The sequence below is a fragment of the Sebastes umbrosus genome, chromosome 4 (assembly GCF_015220745.1).
Source record: "Sebastes umbrosus isolate fSebUmb1 chromosome 4, fSebUmb1.pri, whole genome shotgun sequence".
In the NCBI taxonomy this organism is placed as follows: domain Eukaryota; kingdom Metazoa; phylum Chordata; class Actinopteri; order Perciformes; family Sebastidae; genus Sebastes; species Sebastes umbrosus.
The window spans coordinates 19,759,239-19,779,805 of record NC_051272.1 but is presented as its reverse complement, the minus strand read 5'-3'; the positions used below and the strand labels follow the sequence as shown (position 1 = coordinate 19,779,805).

The window sequence follows — 20,567 nt, the reverse complement described above, 5'->3', positions numbered from 1 at the left end:
TATTCTGAGATACAATTATGTTTTTTAATTATTTATTCAAATCTGTTACTGAACAATTAAAGATAAAATGTGTTGAGAAAATAAGATTTCATCACAGGGTTACACACTTTTATGTAATTTTGGTCAGAGAGGAGTCTTCAGCACACATTATGTATCTGTGAACAACATAACTGTCACATTGTGTATCTGCTGGTTGATAAAAAAAAAAAACTAGTGGTTTGTTTTAGTTTTTTTTTATTCTGTCATAAACAATCAATAAATAACACACTTGTTAAAATATTTACACAACAAAAAAAGAAGAAGGTTAATACAAAAAAAACACAAATTTAATCCAACATGGGACATGGAGATGCGATACGACCGAAGCAAACGCAGGATAAAAACACTAAAAGTTAACATCACTTATCTCCATAGTGGTCGTGACCTGGCACTAATCATGATGACAAAACAAAGACTGCTGTGCCTCTGATATTTTACAGACTTACAGACACTTATTTATCTATCTAGGCTAGATAAAAATTTACTGAATTGTATTAAAATAATAAATTGTACTCCAGCCACTTGGTAAAAAATCTTCAAAATTAACAGGAACTACAATTCAGGTGTAAACTTTTTTAATGGAACAACAAATTAGTCAAAACTATAGAGGAATTCAAATTACAGTATATAATATATACTATGGTATATACATATAGAATTGAATTGAATAGATCGGCCCCATTGTCACCAATACCCGATCCAACTATTTGAGTCTGCATCGGCCCGATATCCGATCTGGTATCGGTGCATCCCTAAAATAAAGTAATTTGCAAAAAAACAAAACTTGCAATAATACCGCATGCCACATCAACAGTGGGATGCTGTGGAGCCAATCATTATCACCGCAGGGTAAATTCCTTCACCAAGACAGCCCTAGTAATATACTAGAAAACTCTACATCTGGTGACTACAGTATACCCAACCTTCAGTTCTAAATAATATTGTTTACTGCGCTGAGTAAAAAAACATCTGCACACTGTTTTGTTTTGCGTCTCGAGCCCTCTAAAGTACAGTGTGGTGGGCTTTGTCTGTCAGTGGCCTGTTTGGGTCTGTTTGCACAATGACAGCGTGATACTTGAACAAGTTCTGTAAATGTAAGCACACGGAGCAGCTTCTGTACACAAAGGCCCCGTCGCCTGGTCTCTCTTAAAGCTCAGCCCAGCAGCCCAGCAGCCCAGCAGCAGGCCCCCGCTATGGCCACTTATGGTGGTGTGAGTATAAACAAACACCTGGGCCTCTCCCCAGTCACCAGAACCTCACAATTAACACACACACACACACACACACACTTAGACACACTGTCACAGCTGCTTCTTCTGGCAGGGGTTATACAGACACAATTGGAGAGTACAGAGAGTCTCTGGGTTTGGTTTACTGCAGCTGAGAGAGCTCTCTTCGGAGTAACACTTAATTTACATTTTGTTTCAGTGCATCTGGCTCTTTTCCAGATGCTTAATATGAAAAAGAGAGCTGGTTAAGGCTAAACTTAAACAGGGCCCATATTGACGTCTACATGCTGTTGTTGAGGAGAAACCTGTGATGGTCTCTTAGCAATCGGCAACCTGCCAAAACATCATCTCTCAAGTGGGCTTTAACACAACAATCACAAGTTTTGGGGAGTAGGAGGGAGTGTTTTTGTAATTTATGCACTGTAATGTGTATTTGTTATTCCATTTGAGAGCTGGCCAAGACACAGTAACATATGAATTTATTCACAGATCAAACAAAACACCAATAATCATTCCTGATATGTAATGAGTCCCATCAGAAAAGTGAGAGGCAGAAATGGTTGGGGAAGAGGGAAAGAGAAAGTGAACACATGGCTTCAATTGCCTTCTCTCTGCTCCATCATCAAATCTGTACAATCTTAATTAGGACATTAGGCTTCTTTTTTTTCTCCCTCCTTTTTCCATCATGTCAGCTTTCAGTGACGTACATTGTTAAGAAGGAATAACACCAACTTCAAAGCTACAATATCAGCTTCTTTTATCACACGGACCCGGTAAAAAGGGGAGCGATTGAATACCTTCCATTTCCCTCAGCCCCGGCCACTATGCCGTTATCTTCTTCACGTCATCTGGCTGGAGAGTAGGTAGATTACTGGAAGCAGAAATAATGGCTGCTATGTTTATCGTGGCTTGGACACTGTCCGTTTGGGCTCTGAACCAACGGTAATCCGTCAACCTGCTGCGAGTGGCGGAGTATAAAAACTGGGAGTAAACTGCAGCGGAGAGGCCAGCCGGAGCTTATTGCATGGCTCCAAACTATTAAGATAAGCAACATGGAAGGAGGAGACTGTTCTCAGAAAAAGCAGACAATTTCGACAGTATTTCCTATTGCAGGATAATTAACTTGATGAAGGTTTATTCTGGAGAATGCCATGGTGCTTTGGTATGAGAACAGGAGTCATTTTTCTACTTCAGAGAAACACTCCCAATTGACTTTGACAACTGACCTTAGCTGTATTTATATTTGTTAAAATTATGTGCAAGGCAAGAAACCAATTTTGACCTTTGACCTTTGCATTATTCTTGTGTCCCACACATTATGTTTATAAACTACTAATTTTACGACAGCAAAAGCACGTTTAGAAAAAACGGTGACGGGAGACTTTGGCCAATCACAGGTCATTTCAGAGAGAGAGCGTTCCTATTGGCTGTGCTCCGGTCATGTGACCGGCGTTTGGCTGACAGGTCACAAACTTTCTCATTTTACAGCTAAACCGTGTACTACAAGATGATTCTGAAAACATTTGAGGCGAGATATAGGCATTACTGTAACATAAAATTGATGCATATTTGATCAGCGCTGCCTAGTTTGACCGTTTGGTCGGAGTTCGCGAGTGATTGACAGCCGGCTCTCATAGACGGCAGATGGACAGAAGATCCCAGATCAGCTCTTACTGCTTGTTTTCCTCCGGTATGTGAAATCTTGCAGATGCGGTTAGGAGCACGGGATGACACCGGAGTACACAGAGGCACATGATTTTTTTCAGGTTACCTGTTTCATGTACTACTGTCAGGATATAGCGACTGTTTTATAAAAACAACTTTTTTTAATCATATTTGCTCCAATCTACTTCAGCTTTAATCGAAAAAAGTAATTAGCAGATCAACTGAAATAATATAATAGTTAGTTGCGGCCCTAAACCTATCCGTAAAACGTTGAATGACAACATATTTAATTTGTTAAATAGGGTAACCACTTGTAGCAACAACAGTATCATTAATGTCTTGATGGTTGTGTTTAAGCACTCACAGCACTTAGTCAAGGTTGGAGAAAAATTATGGTTTTGGTTAAAGTATAAAAAACTCCACAGTGACTTGACGCACGAGAAAGTACTTTTTTTTCAATATCTAACCGAAACCATGCTTTTTTCCTAAATTTCCAAAATGTTTTTGTTGCCTAAATCTATCCAAACCACGGGAACAAACATATTTGCAGGCAGCAGTTTTATTCTTCTCAAAAGTATCAGGCAAAAAAATATATTTCTTTGAGAGAGTGTTGAAACAAAAACATACAGGAAAGTGTATTTTCTCTTCATGCTGTAGGTACATCTCACTGGGACATTTAAATTACTGTAACTACAGTGCTAACTACTGTAACTACGCTTAAGAGGCTTTTTGTGATAAAAGCGGAGTCACTTGATACATGACTGACAGATTCGTCCGGGGAAAACCTTCTTATTTACATTCAGTGCTGAAGGCTCGATGTCGGTAGCCGAGGCCATTCTGCTGCATTAGCAGAATAGGACGAGTGTCTGCCAGTTCTTCAACTTTCATTAAAAGTAAACCTTTTAAGCCAAGCACTGCTGCCTGCCCAGACCCCCCTGACAATAATATACTAACTGTTCGCCCGCCAAACTATCAAACTATTTTATATTCCACACCTGCTAGGCATTACACACCGTGGTCCAACCTGGCCACGCAAACACAACAGGACTGCCTTTGTTGGGGCCTCGGGGCCATTAGGCGGGCTGGGTGCAGCTCAAAAGTGTTCAAGAAACAATTTATCAGAAGGAGATAGACACACTACGGGGCTTTGTGCTCCCTGTGACACCGTGCTCTAACGGCAGGCATTTCCTGCCCTGAGAAGGCAGGTTTTACAACATTTAGGGAGAGGTATTTTAATTGGAACCACCTCCAGCCTGACATCGGCCTCAATGGAGAAACATGGAAAAGCTGTTGAGAGCAGCTCGGGGAGGCTGACACTGATTCGTCATAAAGCTCAAAGAGGGTGGGCTCACTTTTCTAGTGAGTCATTTACAAAAGCGCCAGTACCAGCAACTGTTTCCAGTTTGTTCCATTGTTTATTCTCGTTGCATTGTGTTAATGTGTGCATCCATTAACTCCATTAATGAGTATTCTTCTCGAAGCATCTGCACAGCGTCTGTTTCATGTGGGGACAGCACAGTAGGAATCTCATTAAGTTTTTTTTTTCTTGACAACTTCTGCCGACTGATTCGACATCAAAGACAGATGTAGGGAATGGCATTATTCCCAATTCTTTGGCGCGGCTACAGACAGCGAAGGCTTTCACATTCTGCTTTCTGCAAACAAACACACATGTACAGTACTATTCTGCATTTGTCCCCCGGTGTTTTTTATTTTAGCATTTTCTGTTGATTTTGGTTTTTAACCATCTGTTCTGCCAAACAAAACTAACTACATAGAAATCTGATAAACACCTCACAAGAGTATTTAAAATTGGCAGATGCTTTTTGCACCCAGGTGTCAGTAGCCAGTAGTATTATTTGCACCCAGGGAGGAATAGCTAATGTGGCTGTTTACACCCGGGTGAATGTAGCATGGTAGAGACAAGCACTGAGTTGTCCGTAGCCAACCAGACCCGGGCACACATTAGATACTGAATGTGTATATGTACTGGATGTATATTTTTCCTAAACCTAACCATGTAGTTTTGTTGCCAAAACCTAACCAAACTGACTGAAAACTGAAAATAACAAGTCAACTACTACTACTACTACTACTACTACTAAATATCCTGCCAAAAGGGCAGAAAGCCATTCGGCTAGCTAACTATTGTTAAATTAAGTAGCTTGGCTAGGTGTAAATAGCTGAATAGCTTCCGATTGACTATTCTCACCTGGGTGCAAATAGACACTCCGATTAAAATTTCATCTTATCCTGCTAAAACTACAAAACAGATTCTAGCATTTGATGTTTTAATACATATTTGTATGTGAATGTCTGAACAGAGGATAAAATTGACCCTGATAATGTGTCGTTTTTTGACATTTAACAGTCTTTCAGTATGTTGTCTTATAGAGGTTGAACATGTTCTTGACATGTATATGCAGTAGTCAAAGATGCAGCACAGCACCATCTGCAAATACCAAAGCATTACAACATACGCTATGGAGTTAAATGAAACACTTCCCTTTCCTGCACTTTATCTCTAACGTGTTAACCCCCTCTTGTCTGCAGCTGTGGGAGACCATACATCAGACTGAGCCATGGGGAGGGGTCTATAGACAAGGGAGACAGGATACCACGGTCAGGTATGCTCTCAGTCTTCTTTCCTCCTATCATTACCAACACTACCTCATAGTAAAAGTGTTTGTGTGAATATATACTATACTAATATACTGTATGCCTGTGCCCATTACAATGTACTGCTATAGGAGCCTAATATATAGAGTACACATATTCAAAACAAAAGAATAAAAAGGCATGTTCCTTACTGTTCAGCTGCATAAAACCCCAAACAAACAAATGACTGTCCCGACTAATCACTTCTGTAGTGGTGTGACATTTCCAGTGTTTCTTGTATCTGGAAGCTTTTCTCTATTTTTTAGAGCTGCAAAGTTTAATCGATTAGTTGCCAACTATTAAATTAATTGCCAACTATTTTGATAATTGATTAATTGGTTTGAGTAATTTTTTGAGAAAAAAAGTTTAATTCTTCGATTCCAGCTTCTTAAATCTGGTTCCTTTACTCCTCTATGACAGTAAACTGAATATCTTTGAGGTGTGGACAAAACAAGACATTTGAGGACGTCATCTTGGTCTTTGGGAAACACTGATTGGCATTTTTCACCATTTTCTGACATTTTATAGACCAAACAACTAATCGATTAATCGAGAAAATAATGGACACATTAATCGACAATGAAATATTGATGAAATAATGAATAATTATTAGTTGCAGCAATAGTCACAGGGCAAGAAATTCTTAACTCAGTCATCATTTTGCACCAGTACTCAACAACTGATCAGTCAGAAATCCAGCTTTGAAAGTGCAGACATACTAGTTTTTGTGATGATACAACCTAAGATTACTGTATATATGTACATTTCTTAAAATGTTGCAGTGTTTACACAGTTCTCACTTATTTGTATTTATATTTTTTAAATGCAGTCTACATTTTTCTATTTTTATCTTAAGTTAACTTTACGTATCTGTATATACTGTATATATCTTTAAGAGCAACATTTTTCTGTTTGTATTTTTAAGTTAAACTTTACTTATTTTTATTTATATATTTGGTTTCAATGTTGCAATGTTACACAGCTCTGTTTACACGTTTCTTTATTGTAGTAGATCTTTACTTATTGTACGTACTTGTTTTTATTTCACACTTGCTTTGGCTATGTAAACGTATGTTTCCCATGCCAATAAAGCCCCTTTGAATTGAACTGAATTGTATAAAGCACTGCTGCCACCAGAGATGTGGCATCAGTTTCATTGTGGATATCGGTTTCCCTCACTGTAGGCCGCAGTGTGACTTATCATTGTTTATGTCTTTTACTAGCGGAGGACCAAGTGCTGGTGTCATCAGACTACGACAGCACCCACGAAGCCAACCACAGTGACAGCAGTGATGTAGCACATACAGAGGAGGACACAGAGGAAGGAAAAAACCCAGCCCAGAATGTCATCCTCCACCCACTAATACCTCCTGAGGTACAGTAAGGCCAGACTGTTAATGAAACACAACAACAAACCTACAATCACACAGTCATATTGGAACATACATCATTAACATCGTATCTATTTGTCTTACCGCTTTTGTCACAGGACAAACCAACTCTGGCTCCAGAGCCGTTAGTAATGGAGGATTTGGAGCCTCTGACGAGTCAGCTAAATAATTGGAACTTCCCCATCTTCAGTTTGATGGAGAAGACCAACGGGAAATGTGGACGGATCCTCAGTCAGGTGAGCATAACTGGGAGCACCAACCTTGACTCAGTTTTAAAGCTAGAACGAAGATATTGGCATCATATGAAACTAAAAACCCGAGGAATCCATTGGTACCAACCATGTCATACTAGTTTGTCGAGAAAAATAACGCCCCAAGTGCTAAATTTTGGCGAGGAAAAATTGTCATGGCCATTTTCAAAGGGGTCCCTTGAACTCTGACCTCAAGATATGTGAATGAAAATGGGTTCTATGGGTACCCACGAGTCTCCCCTTTACAGACATGCCCACTTTATGATAATCACATGCAGTTTTGGGGCAAGTCATAGTCAAGTCAGCACACTGACACACTGACAGCTGTTGTTGCCTGTTGGGCTTCAGTTTGCCACGTTATGATTTGAGCATATTTTATACTAAATGCAGTACCTGTGAGGGTTTCTGGACAATATTTGTCATTGTTTTGTGTTGTTAATCGATTTCCAGTAATAAATATATACATATATTTGCATAAAGCAAGCATATTTGCCCACTCCCATGTAGATAAGATTATTAAATACTTGACAAATCTCCCTTTAAGGTACATTTTGAATGGATAAAAAATGTGTGATTAATTTGCGATTCGCAATTAAATATTTTAATTGTTTGACAGCTCTATTTGAGAGATGTTTCTTATTTGTTGTCTACCGTATTTACATACAGAATATTACAAACACCACCACACTAACTATAACGACAATGCAAAAACATGTAGTTGAATTAACACCTCGACGACTAAAAACCATCATAAGAGTAAACTTTTATGGCAGAACAGGTGTTTGGATTGCATTAAATTGTACATGTGTAGCTAATAAAGTAACTAAAACTAAAATAAAACAACTAATAACTGTAATGTGTTGATTATTCAAGCCTGGTGATGTTCACAGACAAGTTCACAGTTCTCTTAACAATTTGATGTTTGTCTTTCAGGTCTCCTACAGGCTCTTTGAAGACACCGGCCTATTTGACACCTTCAAGATCCCTGTAAATGAATTCATGAACTACTTCCATGCCCTTGAGAATGGTTACAGAGACATACCATGTAAGATCGAACATCTCTCTCCTTCTCCTCATGTTTTTCATTTTGCATCAGTTTACTTATAACCTTGTTTGCAGCTGTAACAATGAAAGCAACCACTAGAGGGAAACGTCATCCCATCATATATGAGTGTGTGTAACCTTTATGTTGTTACAAGGAACATAAGCAGCCTAACAGTGCACCCTGGTGGAGGAGATCACACACACTGAACATACTTTTTTTTTCTTCCCTGACCCAGATCACAACAGGGTCCACGCCACAGATGTGCTTCATGCAGTCTGGTACCTCACTACGCAGGCTGTTCCCGGTCTGCCCAGCCTCATCACTGACCACGGCTCAGCCAGTGACTCAGGTGGGTCCATTAGTACATACATGCAGACATTTGGTGTGAGTGCTGGTGTGTATGTGAATCTTTCAGTCCATAACAGTGTGTTGGAAGATGTCACATAAGAACACATAAGCTCCCGACACCTTTTTGTTCAGTTTTTCTAACTTTTGTTAAGCCACATAAAGACTGTCTATATGTAGGCCAGACTTTTTTATTTAGATCTTTCCATCTGCCTGCAGCTTTACTGTGAGCCATCTCATTAATGTCGGAGCATCAAACCTGCAGGAGTGTGTGTTCTTATCCTACTCCCAGTTTGTCTTATCTTACTCAGGCTTTTGGCACTTGCATTTACGTACCAAACACTATTTGAAGTCTGGAACAGCATGAAATTGCAGGCAGATTAGAGTTCCCTCTCACCCATATTTCCATAACCTCATTTGTACGCCTTACTAGGGCCATCCCTTTGATCCACATATAAGTGGATTTGAATGTTCAAGTGTGTGTTACTGCATGTGTGTGTGCTTTAGACGTGTGTGTGTGTGTTTAGGCACATGTGCACACGAGAGTGCCTCATGTGTGCCACGCTGCTTCTCACCTCTCTTTGTCTGTCCCCCCACGGCTAGACTCTGACAGTGGAATAACACACAGTCATATGGGCTTCCTGGTTTCAAAGACATACACTGTGTCAGAAGACGGTTACGGCTGCCTGTCAGGCCTCATACCGGCTCTGGAGCTCATGGCCCTTTATGTGGCTGCCGCAATGCACGACTACGACCACCCCGGACGGACCAACGCTTTCCTCGTGGCTACCAGCGCCCCACAGGTACTCATGCTATTCAGCCTGTTGTAGAGAGAACTGCGTGACTTTGATTGATTTACTTTTACAATACTTGTTTTTCTTTGTAATCAACAAGATGATCATTTTGATTGGCAATTTTCTTCTACTTTGTCTATTTCACTGCCAAACTGCACCGGCAGAGCTGAAGCAAATAATGAGTTGATGACAGCAGAATCAGTAGCTCCTCGTTGCTTGTTAGAAATTGACAAGCAACGAGGAGGAAATGTCAGCATTGGATTTGTAAAGTTCTGTTGAGATCTATCGAGTATTTTCTGGATAGACGTCATAAATTTGGGTAAACATGCTGTCATAATACTGAAAGAATGCTTATCTATCAGAGAGTAGCCATGTAGTACAGTGGCTCTAATTCTCTTGACAATACTTTGGAAGCATATGGTGTTTTGTGTAAAACTCTAGCAACATTTTAATCATCTACATCAATGGTTCCCAACCTTTTTCCTTAAGGGACCCGTTTTCTATCATTGAGTAAACTGACTAATTGACATATTTCATAGCTTTTTCATATTATATTCAATACATAACAATAATAGTACAGAACAACTGATAAACTGTACAATTCACCCAAATAGTGAACACAATAACTGCGGGAAGTTTGTGTAATACAAGCAATTTGGATGAATTTTGAGCAGATTATTTCCTGTGAATATGTCATCAGAGATGAGTTTTCCTGTTATTTTTAGGAACTTTTAATACAATTTCTGTCTATATCATGTTTTTTTTAATTTTTTTTAACAATCACACATACTTAATAGGTTTCTTTTTTAACAAATTCAGTGTTTTCTTAGTTTTGACACTTCACCATTGTTCTATAGCTCTTTGGTTGTTTTAACTGCGTACTTTTCTAATGCAGGACGAGGCTGTTTAGCAGAGAGGGAAGGTGAATATAGTTTGTGTTCAGGTCTTCACCGTTCCCTTATCCTGTTTATATCTTAAATAATAATCTAAATTTTAAAAATAACAATTTAATTTAGTTTTCCTAACAGAAATGAATGAAATGCTGCGATAAAGCCCAACTGTTTTTAGAAAGTTGTCTTACACCCCTAAATCAAGAGGGCCTTGCGACCCCCCGTGAAGTTTTGATGACCCCTAGTGGGGGTCGGGACCCCCAGGTTGGGAACCAGTGATATACATCATCGTGTCTCTTTTTTTAGTACTGCATGTGCAGGATTGCTGGAATCATATACAGGCATTTCTGTACTTGTTTATGTAAATGTAAAGTGCTTGTGTGTTTGCAGGCGGTGCTCTACAATGATCGATCCGTTCTGGAAAACCACCACGCTGCCTCAGCCTGGAACCTCTTCATGTCGCGGCCAGAGTTCAACTTCCTCGTCAACCTGGACCACGGGGAGTTCAAGCGCTTCCGTTTTCTGGTCATTGAGGCCATATTGGCCACTGATCTAAAGAAGCACTTTGACTTCCTAGCTGAGTTCAATGCCAAGGTAGTTCTAAAAACACCATATTGTTTGATATTAAGTATTCAAAAGATGTGACTTTTAGATCTGTAGTTTGTAATTTATGAATATGGTGATTGAAGGAACAGTGTGTCAAAATTAGGGGGATCTATTGTCAGAAATGTAATATAATATTAAGTATATTTTCTTTAGTGTATAATCACCTGATAATAAGAATTGTTGTGTTTTCGTTACTTTAGAATGAGCCGTTTATATCTACATACAGAGCGGGTCCTCTTCACAGAGCTGGCCGTAATGTTTCTACAGTAGCCCAGAACGGACAAACCAAACACTGGCTCTAGATAGGGCCATTCGCGTTTTCGCGTCAGCCACCGTAGTTCTCGTACACGCTTGGAAAATGTAAGTTTCAGCTGGTTGCAATCTGCAACCTCACCACTAGATGCCGGCAGATCCTACACACTGCACCTTTAAATCCCTTGAAAATGTAGATTAGACAATGAACTTAAAAACTTCTCGGATTGTTTATTGACCTATAATATAAGTAATTTTGTGGGTTCGGGATTATAGGTCAACACCGGTTTATGAATACTTCTCCTCAGATAGTGAAAAGTTTAACTTTTAATAGTAATTATATTTTGTTGTCTTTGGAAACTAGATTGGCAGAATAATTAATTGTCTGGTTAACTTTCAATGGTACCAGTATTATTCAGTCCAGTGTATTCTGTAGAGGTCTCAGCTGCTTTTCTCATACATTCATACATCAGCTCTTTTAATATTGAAAGAAAAGCTTTATTTAAAGGTTAATGTCCAGTGGTTTTCGAGGAACAAGTCTGTTTGTGCAGAACATTGCAGCACTCGCAGTACGTTCAGCTCATGTCAACAACATGAAGCTTCCTGCAGCTTTTCAAGAACTCATTTAAGTGCAGACAGATTGTTGGCTTTGGATTTGAGGGTCTTGGGTTTTTCCATTGTGGGTATTAGTACAGTGGGGGTGTTCGATGGCCAGGGCCTGTCAGCTAGCGTTGAGCTTGCTGGCTTGGCAGTAAAAGTAACAGCAGTGTGTCTCACTGTGGTGCGCTGCTCTTCCTGGAAGCAAATTAGCTTTCTGCGAAGTACCCATCAAGTTTCTCACTTGATCTATTCAGCGTCCTGAATTATTAGGTTAGAATGATAAGACTCTTGGAGTCCGATCTGAAGCTCATGAAGAATAACTAGAAATAACAAATTAATTCAAAGTGTTGAGGTTAAAGCAAGCTTTAACTGCCACATCTGTAGAAATTAGTTGATAATCAAACATTTCAGGGGCGCCTGGGTTAGCTCAGTTGGTAGAGCGGGCGTCCATGTATTAAGGCTTGGTCCTGACCGCGGCGGCCCGGGTTCGTATCCAGCCTGTGGCCCTTTCCGCATCCACTCTCTCTCTCCCCCCTTTCAAGACTCTATCCACTGTCCTGTCAATAAAAATGGAAAATGCCCCCAAAAAAATAACTTTAAAAAAAAAAAAAGATAATCAAACATTTCATGAATTGCATAATTAGTTATATCTTACACAAACTGTTAGTGGTCATAATGTATTTAAAGCATAGTAATTAAAACATATACATTTTTAAATAAACCACATTTCATCAGGATAAGTCTACTGATGTAACACATGATAGAGGTGGAAGCTACAATTAAAGCCTTAAAGGGATAGTTCAGGTGTTTTGAAGTGGGGTTGTATGAGGTACTTATCCATAGTTCATTACCTACAGTAGATGACGGTCGGCACGCCCCCAGCTCGGAGAAGCAGACAGGAGTCTTTGTTTCCGAAGGGGAACTGAAGCTGTTATCTATGCTGTAGCCAAAGCAACCAGGCTCCTTTTGATAAAAAGTAAATTTAATCTTGGAGAACACAAGGGTTGCTGGTCTACCGCTTTCGATCAGTTAGTTAGTTTGTTTGTGTTATCGTGTAACTTTGGTTAATTTGGATTCACCAAAGTCACACTATAACACAAACAAACTAACCGATCGAGGCAGTGGTAGACCAGCAGCCCCCGTGTTCAACGAGGTAAAATTAAAGAAATGTTCAATGGAGTATGGTGGCTTTGGCGTGAGCATAGATGGATAAAACGGCTTCTGTTCCCCGTCGAAAAGGACTGTCTGACGGCAACGTAAAGCGATGAAAATATTCAAAATATAGCATACACTTAAACTGATATTGATTATATGCTATTGATAGCAGTACATTGCTTTGCTTCCGTGTTGGTACTACTGTCTGCTTCCCCAAACTGGGGGTGTGCCGATTTTACGTCATCTACCTCATACAACCCCACTTCAAAGCACCCGAACTATCCATTTAAGTTTGTAATCCACAGTGCGTCCCAGTTTGGCTGTATGTCTTCTCCCTGGTTAATAAATCCTCTAGACATTAAAATGAATACACAATCTGTGAACAACAGATCAATGGCATCACATTTACATAATATCTACATATCACGTGCTGTCTCACATCATATTTGAATATGTTAAATGTCAACATGTCTCTTTGTTGATCCCCTAGGTGGGTGATGATCCATCCACAGGTATTGATTGGTCCAACGAGAACGACAGGTTGCTGGTCTGCCAGATGTGCATTAAGCTGGCTGACATCAATGGGCCTCTGAAGTGCAAGGACCTGCATCTGCAGTGGACAGAGGGCATCGTCAACGAGTTCTATGAACAGGTGTGTGAACCGTCTCTGAGGGGAACTTGGACCTCGTTTGTAGTTGCTAAACTAAAGATCAATGTACTGTTTACGTGCAGGAGGGACACAACAACACAAACACCTGCGCAGTATAACACACTATCCAATAAAGTACCTCTGTAAAATTAAATCATTCATTTTACAGGTCCGCAAATTTCATGGTAATTAGGTGATAATTAGCAAGTAACTTCAGACATGGAAATAAAGCAGATCAATTAACTCTGTATTCTTTTCCTGGAAATGTATTAAATAAATTACCAGCTATTGGGAAATTCGATAAATTTAGAGGTAAACATTGGGGTAATTTAGCAGTAATTCCAAAGAAATTTCTAACAGGTTACTTGCTAATTATCACTTAATTACCATGAAATTTGCGGACCTGTAAAATGAAGTCTTACGGTTATTTCTGATCTTATTTGTTTAGCTTTACTTCTTGCACAACGAATGGGCATGGTGCTAAGAGCCACAAACAAGCTGATAGAGAGACTAATGCATTTTTGGTTTTGATCTTTTCATGGGATTTGTTTATTAAAAATAATGAGTAAAATAAATATAGAATGTCACAAACCTTATCCTTTCAGCACCACAACTACATGCAGTATCTTAATCTTAACATGCCCATCCTACTCATAATTCTAACTTCAACCCTGAAACCGACCTCTGAACCTTCACTTTAGAACCAACCAGAAGGTCCTTAATATGCAAATTAAGGTCACTCGTCATTCTTCCGACCTAAAAATCTAACCGGTGACACACAGACACATACATACACATAGACAAGGGGTAAATATATTTAAACTACTTGAATTAATTACACAGTTTTCTCTCAAATAGCAGAGATGAGCAGAACAGGATGACTCCTGATAGCATGCTGAGTTTAGTCTCAAACTCGTAGAAGCAAGTACAGAAGCTAAACTACAATCCTCCTCTCTTTATTTCTTCCTCCGCGTAGACTTTGATTGCTTTTGGTCCCTCTAATTCATTTTCCATTCAGTCTCTCTGACATATTGAGATAATAATGGCAGCGCTCCCACTGGGAGCTGTTATTGTGTGAGGCGCCGTCATATTTCCATGACAAGATTTATGCATTGGTTCGGTTATGTGTTCTACTTTTGCATTATACATTTAAATGTTATTTACATAAGCCAAAGGAAAGGTAGAGATAGTAAAGGTCTCTTGTAAATTTGACTGTAATAATGTGCTAATGATTCACATGTATGCTTTATACGCATGTGTTGCTTTATTGTCATTGTAATAAAATAATGTGACCTCATTTTTAATATACATTAAGTGGCCGCTTTATTAGGTATACCCATAAAATATATTGCAATTCAATACAACAAAACAACTCTGCCATAAATTCTACCTTTACAAAAGTTCGTAATGTTCAGTTTTTGTTGACATTGCCCAAAATACACCACATTCAAGTGTATGCTTTTTGTTGAGTGCTCAAGGGGTGATGTATTTTTGTAGGTTCCCTCCACAAAAAGCCAATGGGATTTTTCCTTTGGGTTTTGGATTATTGCAAAAAATAAGCTTTGTGGCAAACAAACGTTTATAATACTTACACGTTTTGCTCAGCAAGATAATCTTCACGAATGACCACTTTTATAATATTTGAAGTGCGAATGCAATCACCAGAAGTAAAAACCTAACGTTAGGCTATAAACGAACTACACCACGGTCGCATGAAGCGAGTATACACAACGAGGCTGAAATATATTATAAATATTATGCAGTCCAGTACAACTTCTCCACTAACTATGACTACAATGCTAAAACAAGTAGTTGAATTAACACCTCTAGGACTAAAAAACATCGTAATAAAAGTAAACTTTATGGCAGAACAGTTGTATTGGATTGCATTAGATTGTACAGGCGTACGTAATAAAGAGGTCGCAGTGTACAGTGCTGCTATAATCACCTGAATCTAGTCATGCCTTCAGCCTAATGCCGCCCTCAGTGACCTTTGTTACAGTACAGTATGTCCCCTTGGTACTGAATGGCAGCTAATTGCCTCTGGGTCACGCTCAGGCCTGGCCTTATGTACCCTGCTACTTCAGATAGGTGACACAATCAGCATGTTCTAAGCCTCTCTGTGGTCTATGGGGGAGCCTCGCAGCAGAAATGCTCTTCAGTGACAATAGTTTTAGGGTTGCTAGATGTGGTGACGCAGGCAGGCTGCCCAGGCAACTGTCATTCAGGTGGAGCAGCAGCCTCTGATTAACCCGACAGCCTTGAGAGACCAACAACCTTGAAAAGAAGCAGCAAAGCAATACAGAACATGTTCAGGCACGTACATTATACAATGCATACACACTATCATAACACAGACACGTCATGGAGCAATAGAAACCATGTCGACAGAGCCTCGAGGGTAAGATTTGTTCGCAATGCTGACAGGCTTTATGAAATTGATTATGATGTGTGAACCAGGATCTGTGTGTTTGAATCTGTATCACAATACTGGATAAATCTCTGGGCTTACAGAGGCTTACACTTATTATATACCATATGTCCTACTACCAAATATGAACTGCCTTGTATTTATTTGGAGAGATCAGTTAGCATACAACTGGTTACTGTGTTCATAACACTGTTTCTTAAACATATCTCAAAGACATGAGAAAGCTGACCTCGCAACACCTCTGAACTCATCTGTTTAAGATGTAGTCATGGCGACAGCTGTCAAAAAAGTCCAAGAAGATGCAGATCCATCTCAGATCCCATCTTTTTGACGACACTCATTATGCTTTACATCAGCAGCTTGCTGCTCTGCTGGAACAAAAGTATGTAAAGTGTATGGGATGACACCTGGGGTCAGTTACCAAGGCAACCAGGAAACCTTACAATAGCTGTTATTCCGTATCATCCATACGGCCGTCATAGATGCTGCTGCCCCACTTTTATATTCTGTGTTCTTATATTCTTTAGGCCTTTGTGTAAATGTCTTTCATGGAGGATTTTGACTCCGCTTTAAGGTTCACTATTTTGTTCCAGCTGTCACACTATGTTTTGAGTGCTGACATTGCCTCAAATGATTTTTTTTGTTTCACCTCTCTGATGCAGGAGGCACCAACCTTCCCATTCTTCCACTATTAAGACTCAAACCTATCGCTTATTGTGAAACAAATAACTTAGGAGCTGAAAGACGTAGGCTTGACATCTACCCCACTTATTCACTGTGGCCTGAATGACTCCGTTCTTCGTGTTGAAACGTTGAATCATGCCATGTCTTGGCATTCGTGCACTAATGTGGGTCATGCTTTATGTAGGGCGATGAGGAGTCCAGCCAGGGCCTTGCCGTCAGCCCCTTCATGGACCGAGCGGCACCGCAGTTGGCCAAACTCCAGGAATCGTTCATCACACACATCGTTGGACCGCTGTGCAACTCCTACGACTCAGCCAGCCTCATGCCTGGACGATGGGTGGAACCCAACCCAGAGGAGTCGGAGATCACGGAGAATGAGGAGGAGGAGGAGGAGGAGGAGGAGGAGGAGGATGATGAGGACACTGCAGAGGAAGACACGTCCACCAGCTCTGAAGCATCACGTAAGCACTATGGTCTAAAACAGTGATTCCTAAACTGTGGTACACGTACCACTGGTGGTACGAAAGCGCCGGTCTAATGGTACGCAGGAGCATTGCTAAAATACCTGACAATTACACTCCAACTGGCCCAAGTCCTTTAAAGGGACTGTTTGTAACTTCTTACACGTATAAATCATTGCGGGTCGGTGTCCCATGCGCGCTCGCATGTGGCTACGCTGTTCAGACAAGACTCCAACACAAACTACACGGAAGCGCCCAAACCGCAAAGTTATAACTAGTGAAGCCCGTCTTGCAAAACAGTGTTGGCCGCGGTCCGAGGACCCGGGGGAGACCGTAGCTTTGGAAAATAAATTAGTTTAGCAGATTTTTTTAGTTTAAAAAACATTGCAGTTCAACATCGGATTACAAAGCCTCTGATCACAATATTGTTTACTGTAAATGCTACTGAGAACTCAGAGATAAGACAAAGGTAAGTCAGTGCTGTTTTTCTCTAGAGCAGCCCGGGAGTAACACTGTACATGTTGCAGTGTGTATTTATTGTGTGTCACTGTCAAATAAAGAAACAGAGAAGAAAGACATCTTAAATGGCTCTAAGAGTGGTGAGTGACACTGGTGGAGGCATCTGAAACTGCTCTTGTGTAACTGTCTGACCACATGGTCTGACAGAGAGACCAATTATTGTTCAGAGACTAGAGGCAGTGGGTTTGCTTGCTAATGAGTGACTGCAATTGTAAGTTACTTTTCAATTTGGTCATCAAAAAAAAATGTAATCACACTTTTCTTTTCCAGAAAAAGGAACGTCCAAGAAGAGAAGGAAAGTCTTTTGCCAGATCACCCACCACCTGCTGGAGAACCACGAGATGTGGAAGAAGGTGATCGCAGAGGAGGCCCAGAAACAGGGCCAAGGAGCAGAATCCGTCCATTTAAACAATGTAGCCGAGCCAATCCTGGCCATTCACGAGGAGGAAGAGGAGCCGGGCAGCAGAGAGGAGCTAGTAGAAGGAGAGGATCCAGAGGAGGGAGTGGAGGAACCAGAGTGGCCCGCGTCTCCGCAGGAAGACTCTAAACCTCCAGAGGAACTAGCAGAGGGGGACCCACAGTGAAACAGCCCTTGGGCAAGGACGTGAAGAAGTATTTCTTGTTTTCTTATCCTATCGACTGACTCCTGTCTTTGCCAGCACATCACTTAGACACAACACTGTAGATGTTTGGGAAATGTGTGCCTATACAGAAAAAAACAGGGTGGGAAAATTTGTGCTTTACACATTTTATCTGAATATCTGGTTTCACCGAACATTTAACGGAGCTTTCCATATTGCAATACAGGATTCTTTGTGTACTTTGGGATACAGACTCTTTTGCTACTGTCAAGAGAAGAGGCAGACTGCTCGCACAGACCTCAACCCAACGTGGTAACACGGGACTGCAGAAATTTGCTGCCAATTTATACATAATTATTTTCTGAATGCAATTCTATATAGACATCACAGTTACTTGTACTTGTGTTTCAATTTTAGCAAGAGTTTTGAGGCCTCACATGGGCCACAATATGTTTTCTTTTTCTATATATGGATTATAAAGGGAGTCAATCAAATGAGGAACATTGGCGTATCTTTTATTCCTTTCAACTTCTGCCAAAATTAATTACTCACCCGTAGGCTTTAGCATATGAAATCAAATAATGTTGTTTTTTTTTTTTTTACATTTGTTGCCAAATTAAGTACTTTATACCATTAGGTGTAGCCATATTACTTTAAGGAAGGAGGCTCGAGGCTCCTTACACTCTGTATTCGTGTGCGTGAATGTGTGTGTGTCTGCATGTTTAAATTAGTGCACTCAAATGTACAATCTGTCCGCAGAGGACATAGATAGATTCAGCAGGTTTATTTGTGCCATCTCTGGTCTCCAGCCCCAAGGTAAATATAGTATACATGTATACAGTATACATGTAGTATATGGTCATTACAGGGTCCCAAATGTTGTAGTCCAGAGGCCTGCACTGACAAAGCAGCAGACGGTTGTTGGAAATGAATCTGTGCTGAATACAAGACCAAAGACCAGTACACAGAACATACACTAATACTACCAAAGTGTTCAAAAAAACAACCAAACAGGTAACCCTGCATTCAAAAAACATAAAGAACCAGAAAGCATAATCTATTTAACAGTCCTTAAAATAAATAAAATGTAAATTCCTTTAAAGTTCTTTGAAAATGGCCGTAGGTAGACTAACTAAAGCTTTGGTTATTCTTTCGCAAGGACGGACGCACAGACATGAGCTGACGTGGAATCGTGAGGAGGAAACGTTTGGATCTGAGTGGGTTTCTCCTCGCGGCAAACACACATTCTCAAAGTTCCTCAAAGTTCTCCATCTTGTCCGCCCATCCGCGTCCACATAGTCAGAAAAATTCCGATGTGCGCAGACGGACGAGAACCCACACGAAGTGGTGTGTCTGATGGTGTGGCGTCACTTTGGCCGTGAGGACACTCACGGCCCTCGCAAATGCGGCAAGCATGAAACAAGCTTAATACACTGTCCTTTGTCTTTTCTTTGCCATTTTTGACTCTCTGACTCTGTATCTGGACTCAGTGTGCTGTAATATAATCTATATCTCACTAGTCCTCATTATGTAAAAACCTGCAAATGATGCTGACCTTTAACCCTCAGGAAAACCTCAACTGTTGAGATTCAAAGTAAACATCTGTATCCCCTGTGAGGACAGTAAGTTACAGTTATGGTTACAAACATGCAGGGATAGTAAGCTAGTTTAGAAAATGTTCATAAAAGGGTGAAGTTTATGTCACAACCCCTTTGACTATTATAACATCTTTGCAGATAAACACAGTGAATCTGTCTGAGTTCTTCTCCTGGCACCTCAGGGAGACATTCATTCTCTCAGAGTTAAGAGCAGACAGAGTCAGAGTCTTCTGCAAGTCCAATCTGATAAATCACATCTGTTGCTGTGATGATACACAGGGAAATTATTCTGCAAGAAATGTACACACAAGAAAAATGTAGTTTGAAAGCTAGTCAAGATTGATAAAAGAGTGTTTGGTTCAAGGCCAGTAGAAAAGACTGCTCTTTCTTTAATGAAATGGATATGTATTGCAGTGAGTTACCTTCTCAGTAATGGCTAAGATGACGCTGATGGCAGCAGTAGGTCTTATTTAATCACACTTTTACTCTTTGAGACATCAAATTTGTCATTTGGAATTTCCCATCACCCAGTAGTCTGTCACTCACACTCAGTCCATGGGAATTTTGCCCAACATTGGCCCTAACATTTTTTGTTCCATGATTGCTTTTTTATGGTTGAAAATAACTGCATTAATAGCCCAATGTGATTATAGTCAGTCATGACATTGTCTACCCATAATACACATCTTTGTGTCATTGTTTTCTTATTGCTTCACGATCACTG

The 20,567-nt window shown here is 40.2% G+C and overlaps 1 protein-coding gene across 2 annotated transcripts in view; it reads left to right on the top strand.

The window, feature by feature from the left end:
- LOC119487150 (cGMP-inhibited 3',5'-cyclic phosphodiesterase A-like) overlaps positions 1 to 18,743 on the top strand; it is an 89,242-nt gene extending 70,499 nt beyond the window's left edge. For both annotated transcript variants that reach the window (XM_037767813.1, XM_037767814.1), the window contains exons 5-14: positions 5,487 to 5,560; positions 6,815 to 6,966; positions 7,081 to 7,218; positions 8,167 to 8,278; positions 8,514 to 8,627; positions 9,227 to 9,426; positions 10,698 to 10,901; positions 13,411 to 13,572; positions 16,869 to 17,145; positions 17,935 to 18,743. In XM_037767813.1, the coding sequence (XP_037623741.1) occupies positions 5,487 to 5,560; positions 6,815 to 6,966; positions 7,081 to 7,218; positions 8,167 to 8,278; positions 8,514 to 8,627; positions 9,227 to 9,426; positions 10,698 to 10,901; positions 13,411 to 13,572; positions 16,869 to 17,145; positions 17,935 to 18,248 (1,747 nt within the window). In that variant the 3' untranslated portion in view covers positions 18,249 to 18,743. The remainder of the gene's footprint in view (positions 1 to 5,486; positions 5,561 to 6,814; positions 6,967 to 7,080; positions 7,219 to 8,166; positions 8,279 to 8,513; positions 8,628 to 9,226; positions 9,427 to 10,697; positions 10,902 to 13,410; positions 13,573 to 16,868; positions 17,146 to 17,934) is intronic.
- The last annotated feature ends 1,824 nt before the right edge of the window (positions 18,744 to 20,567 follow it).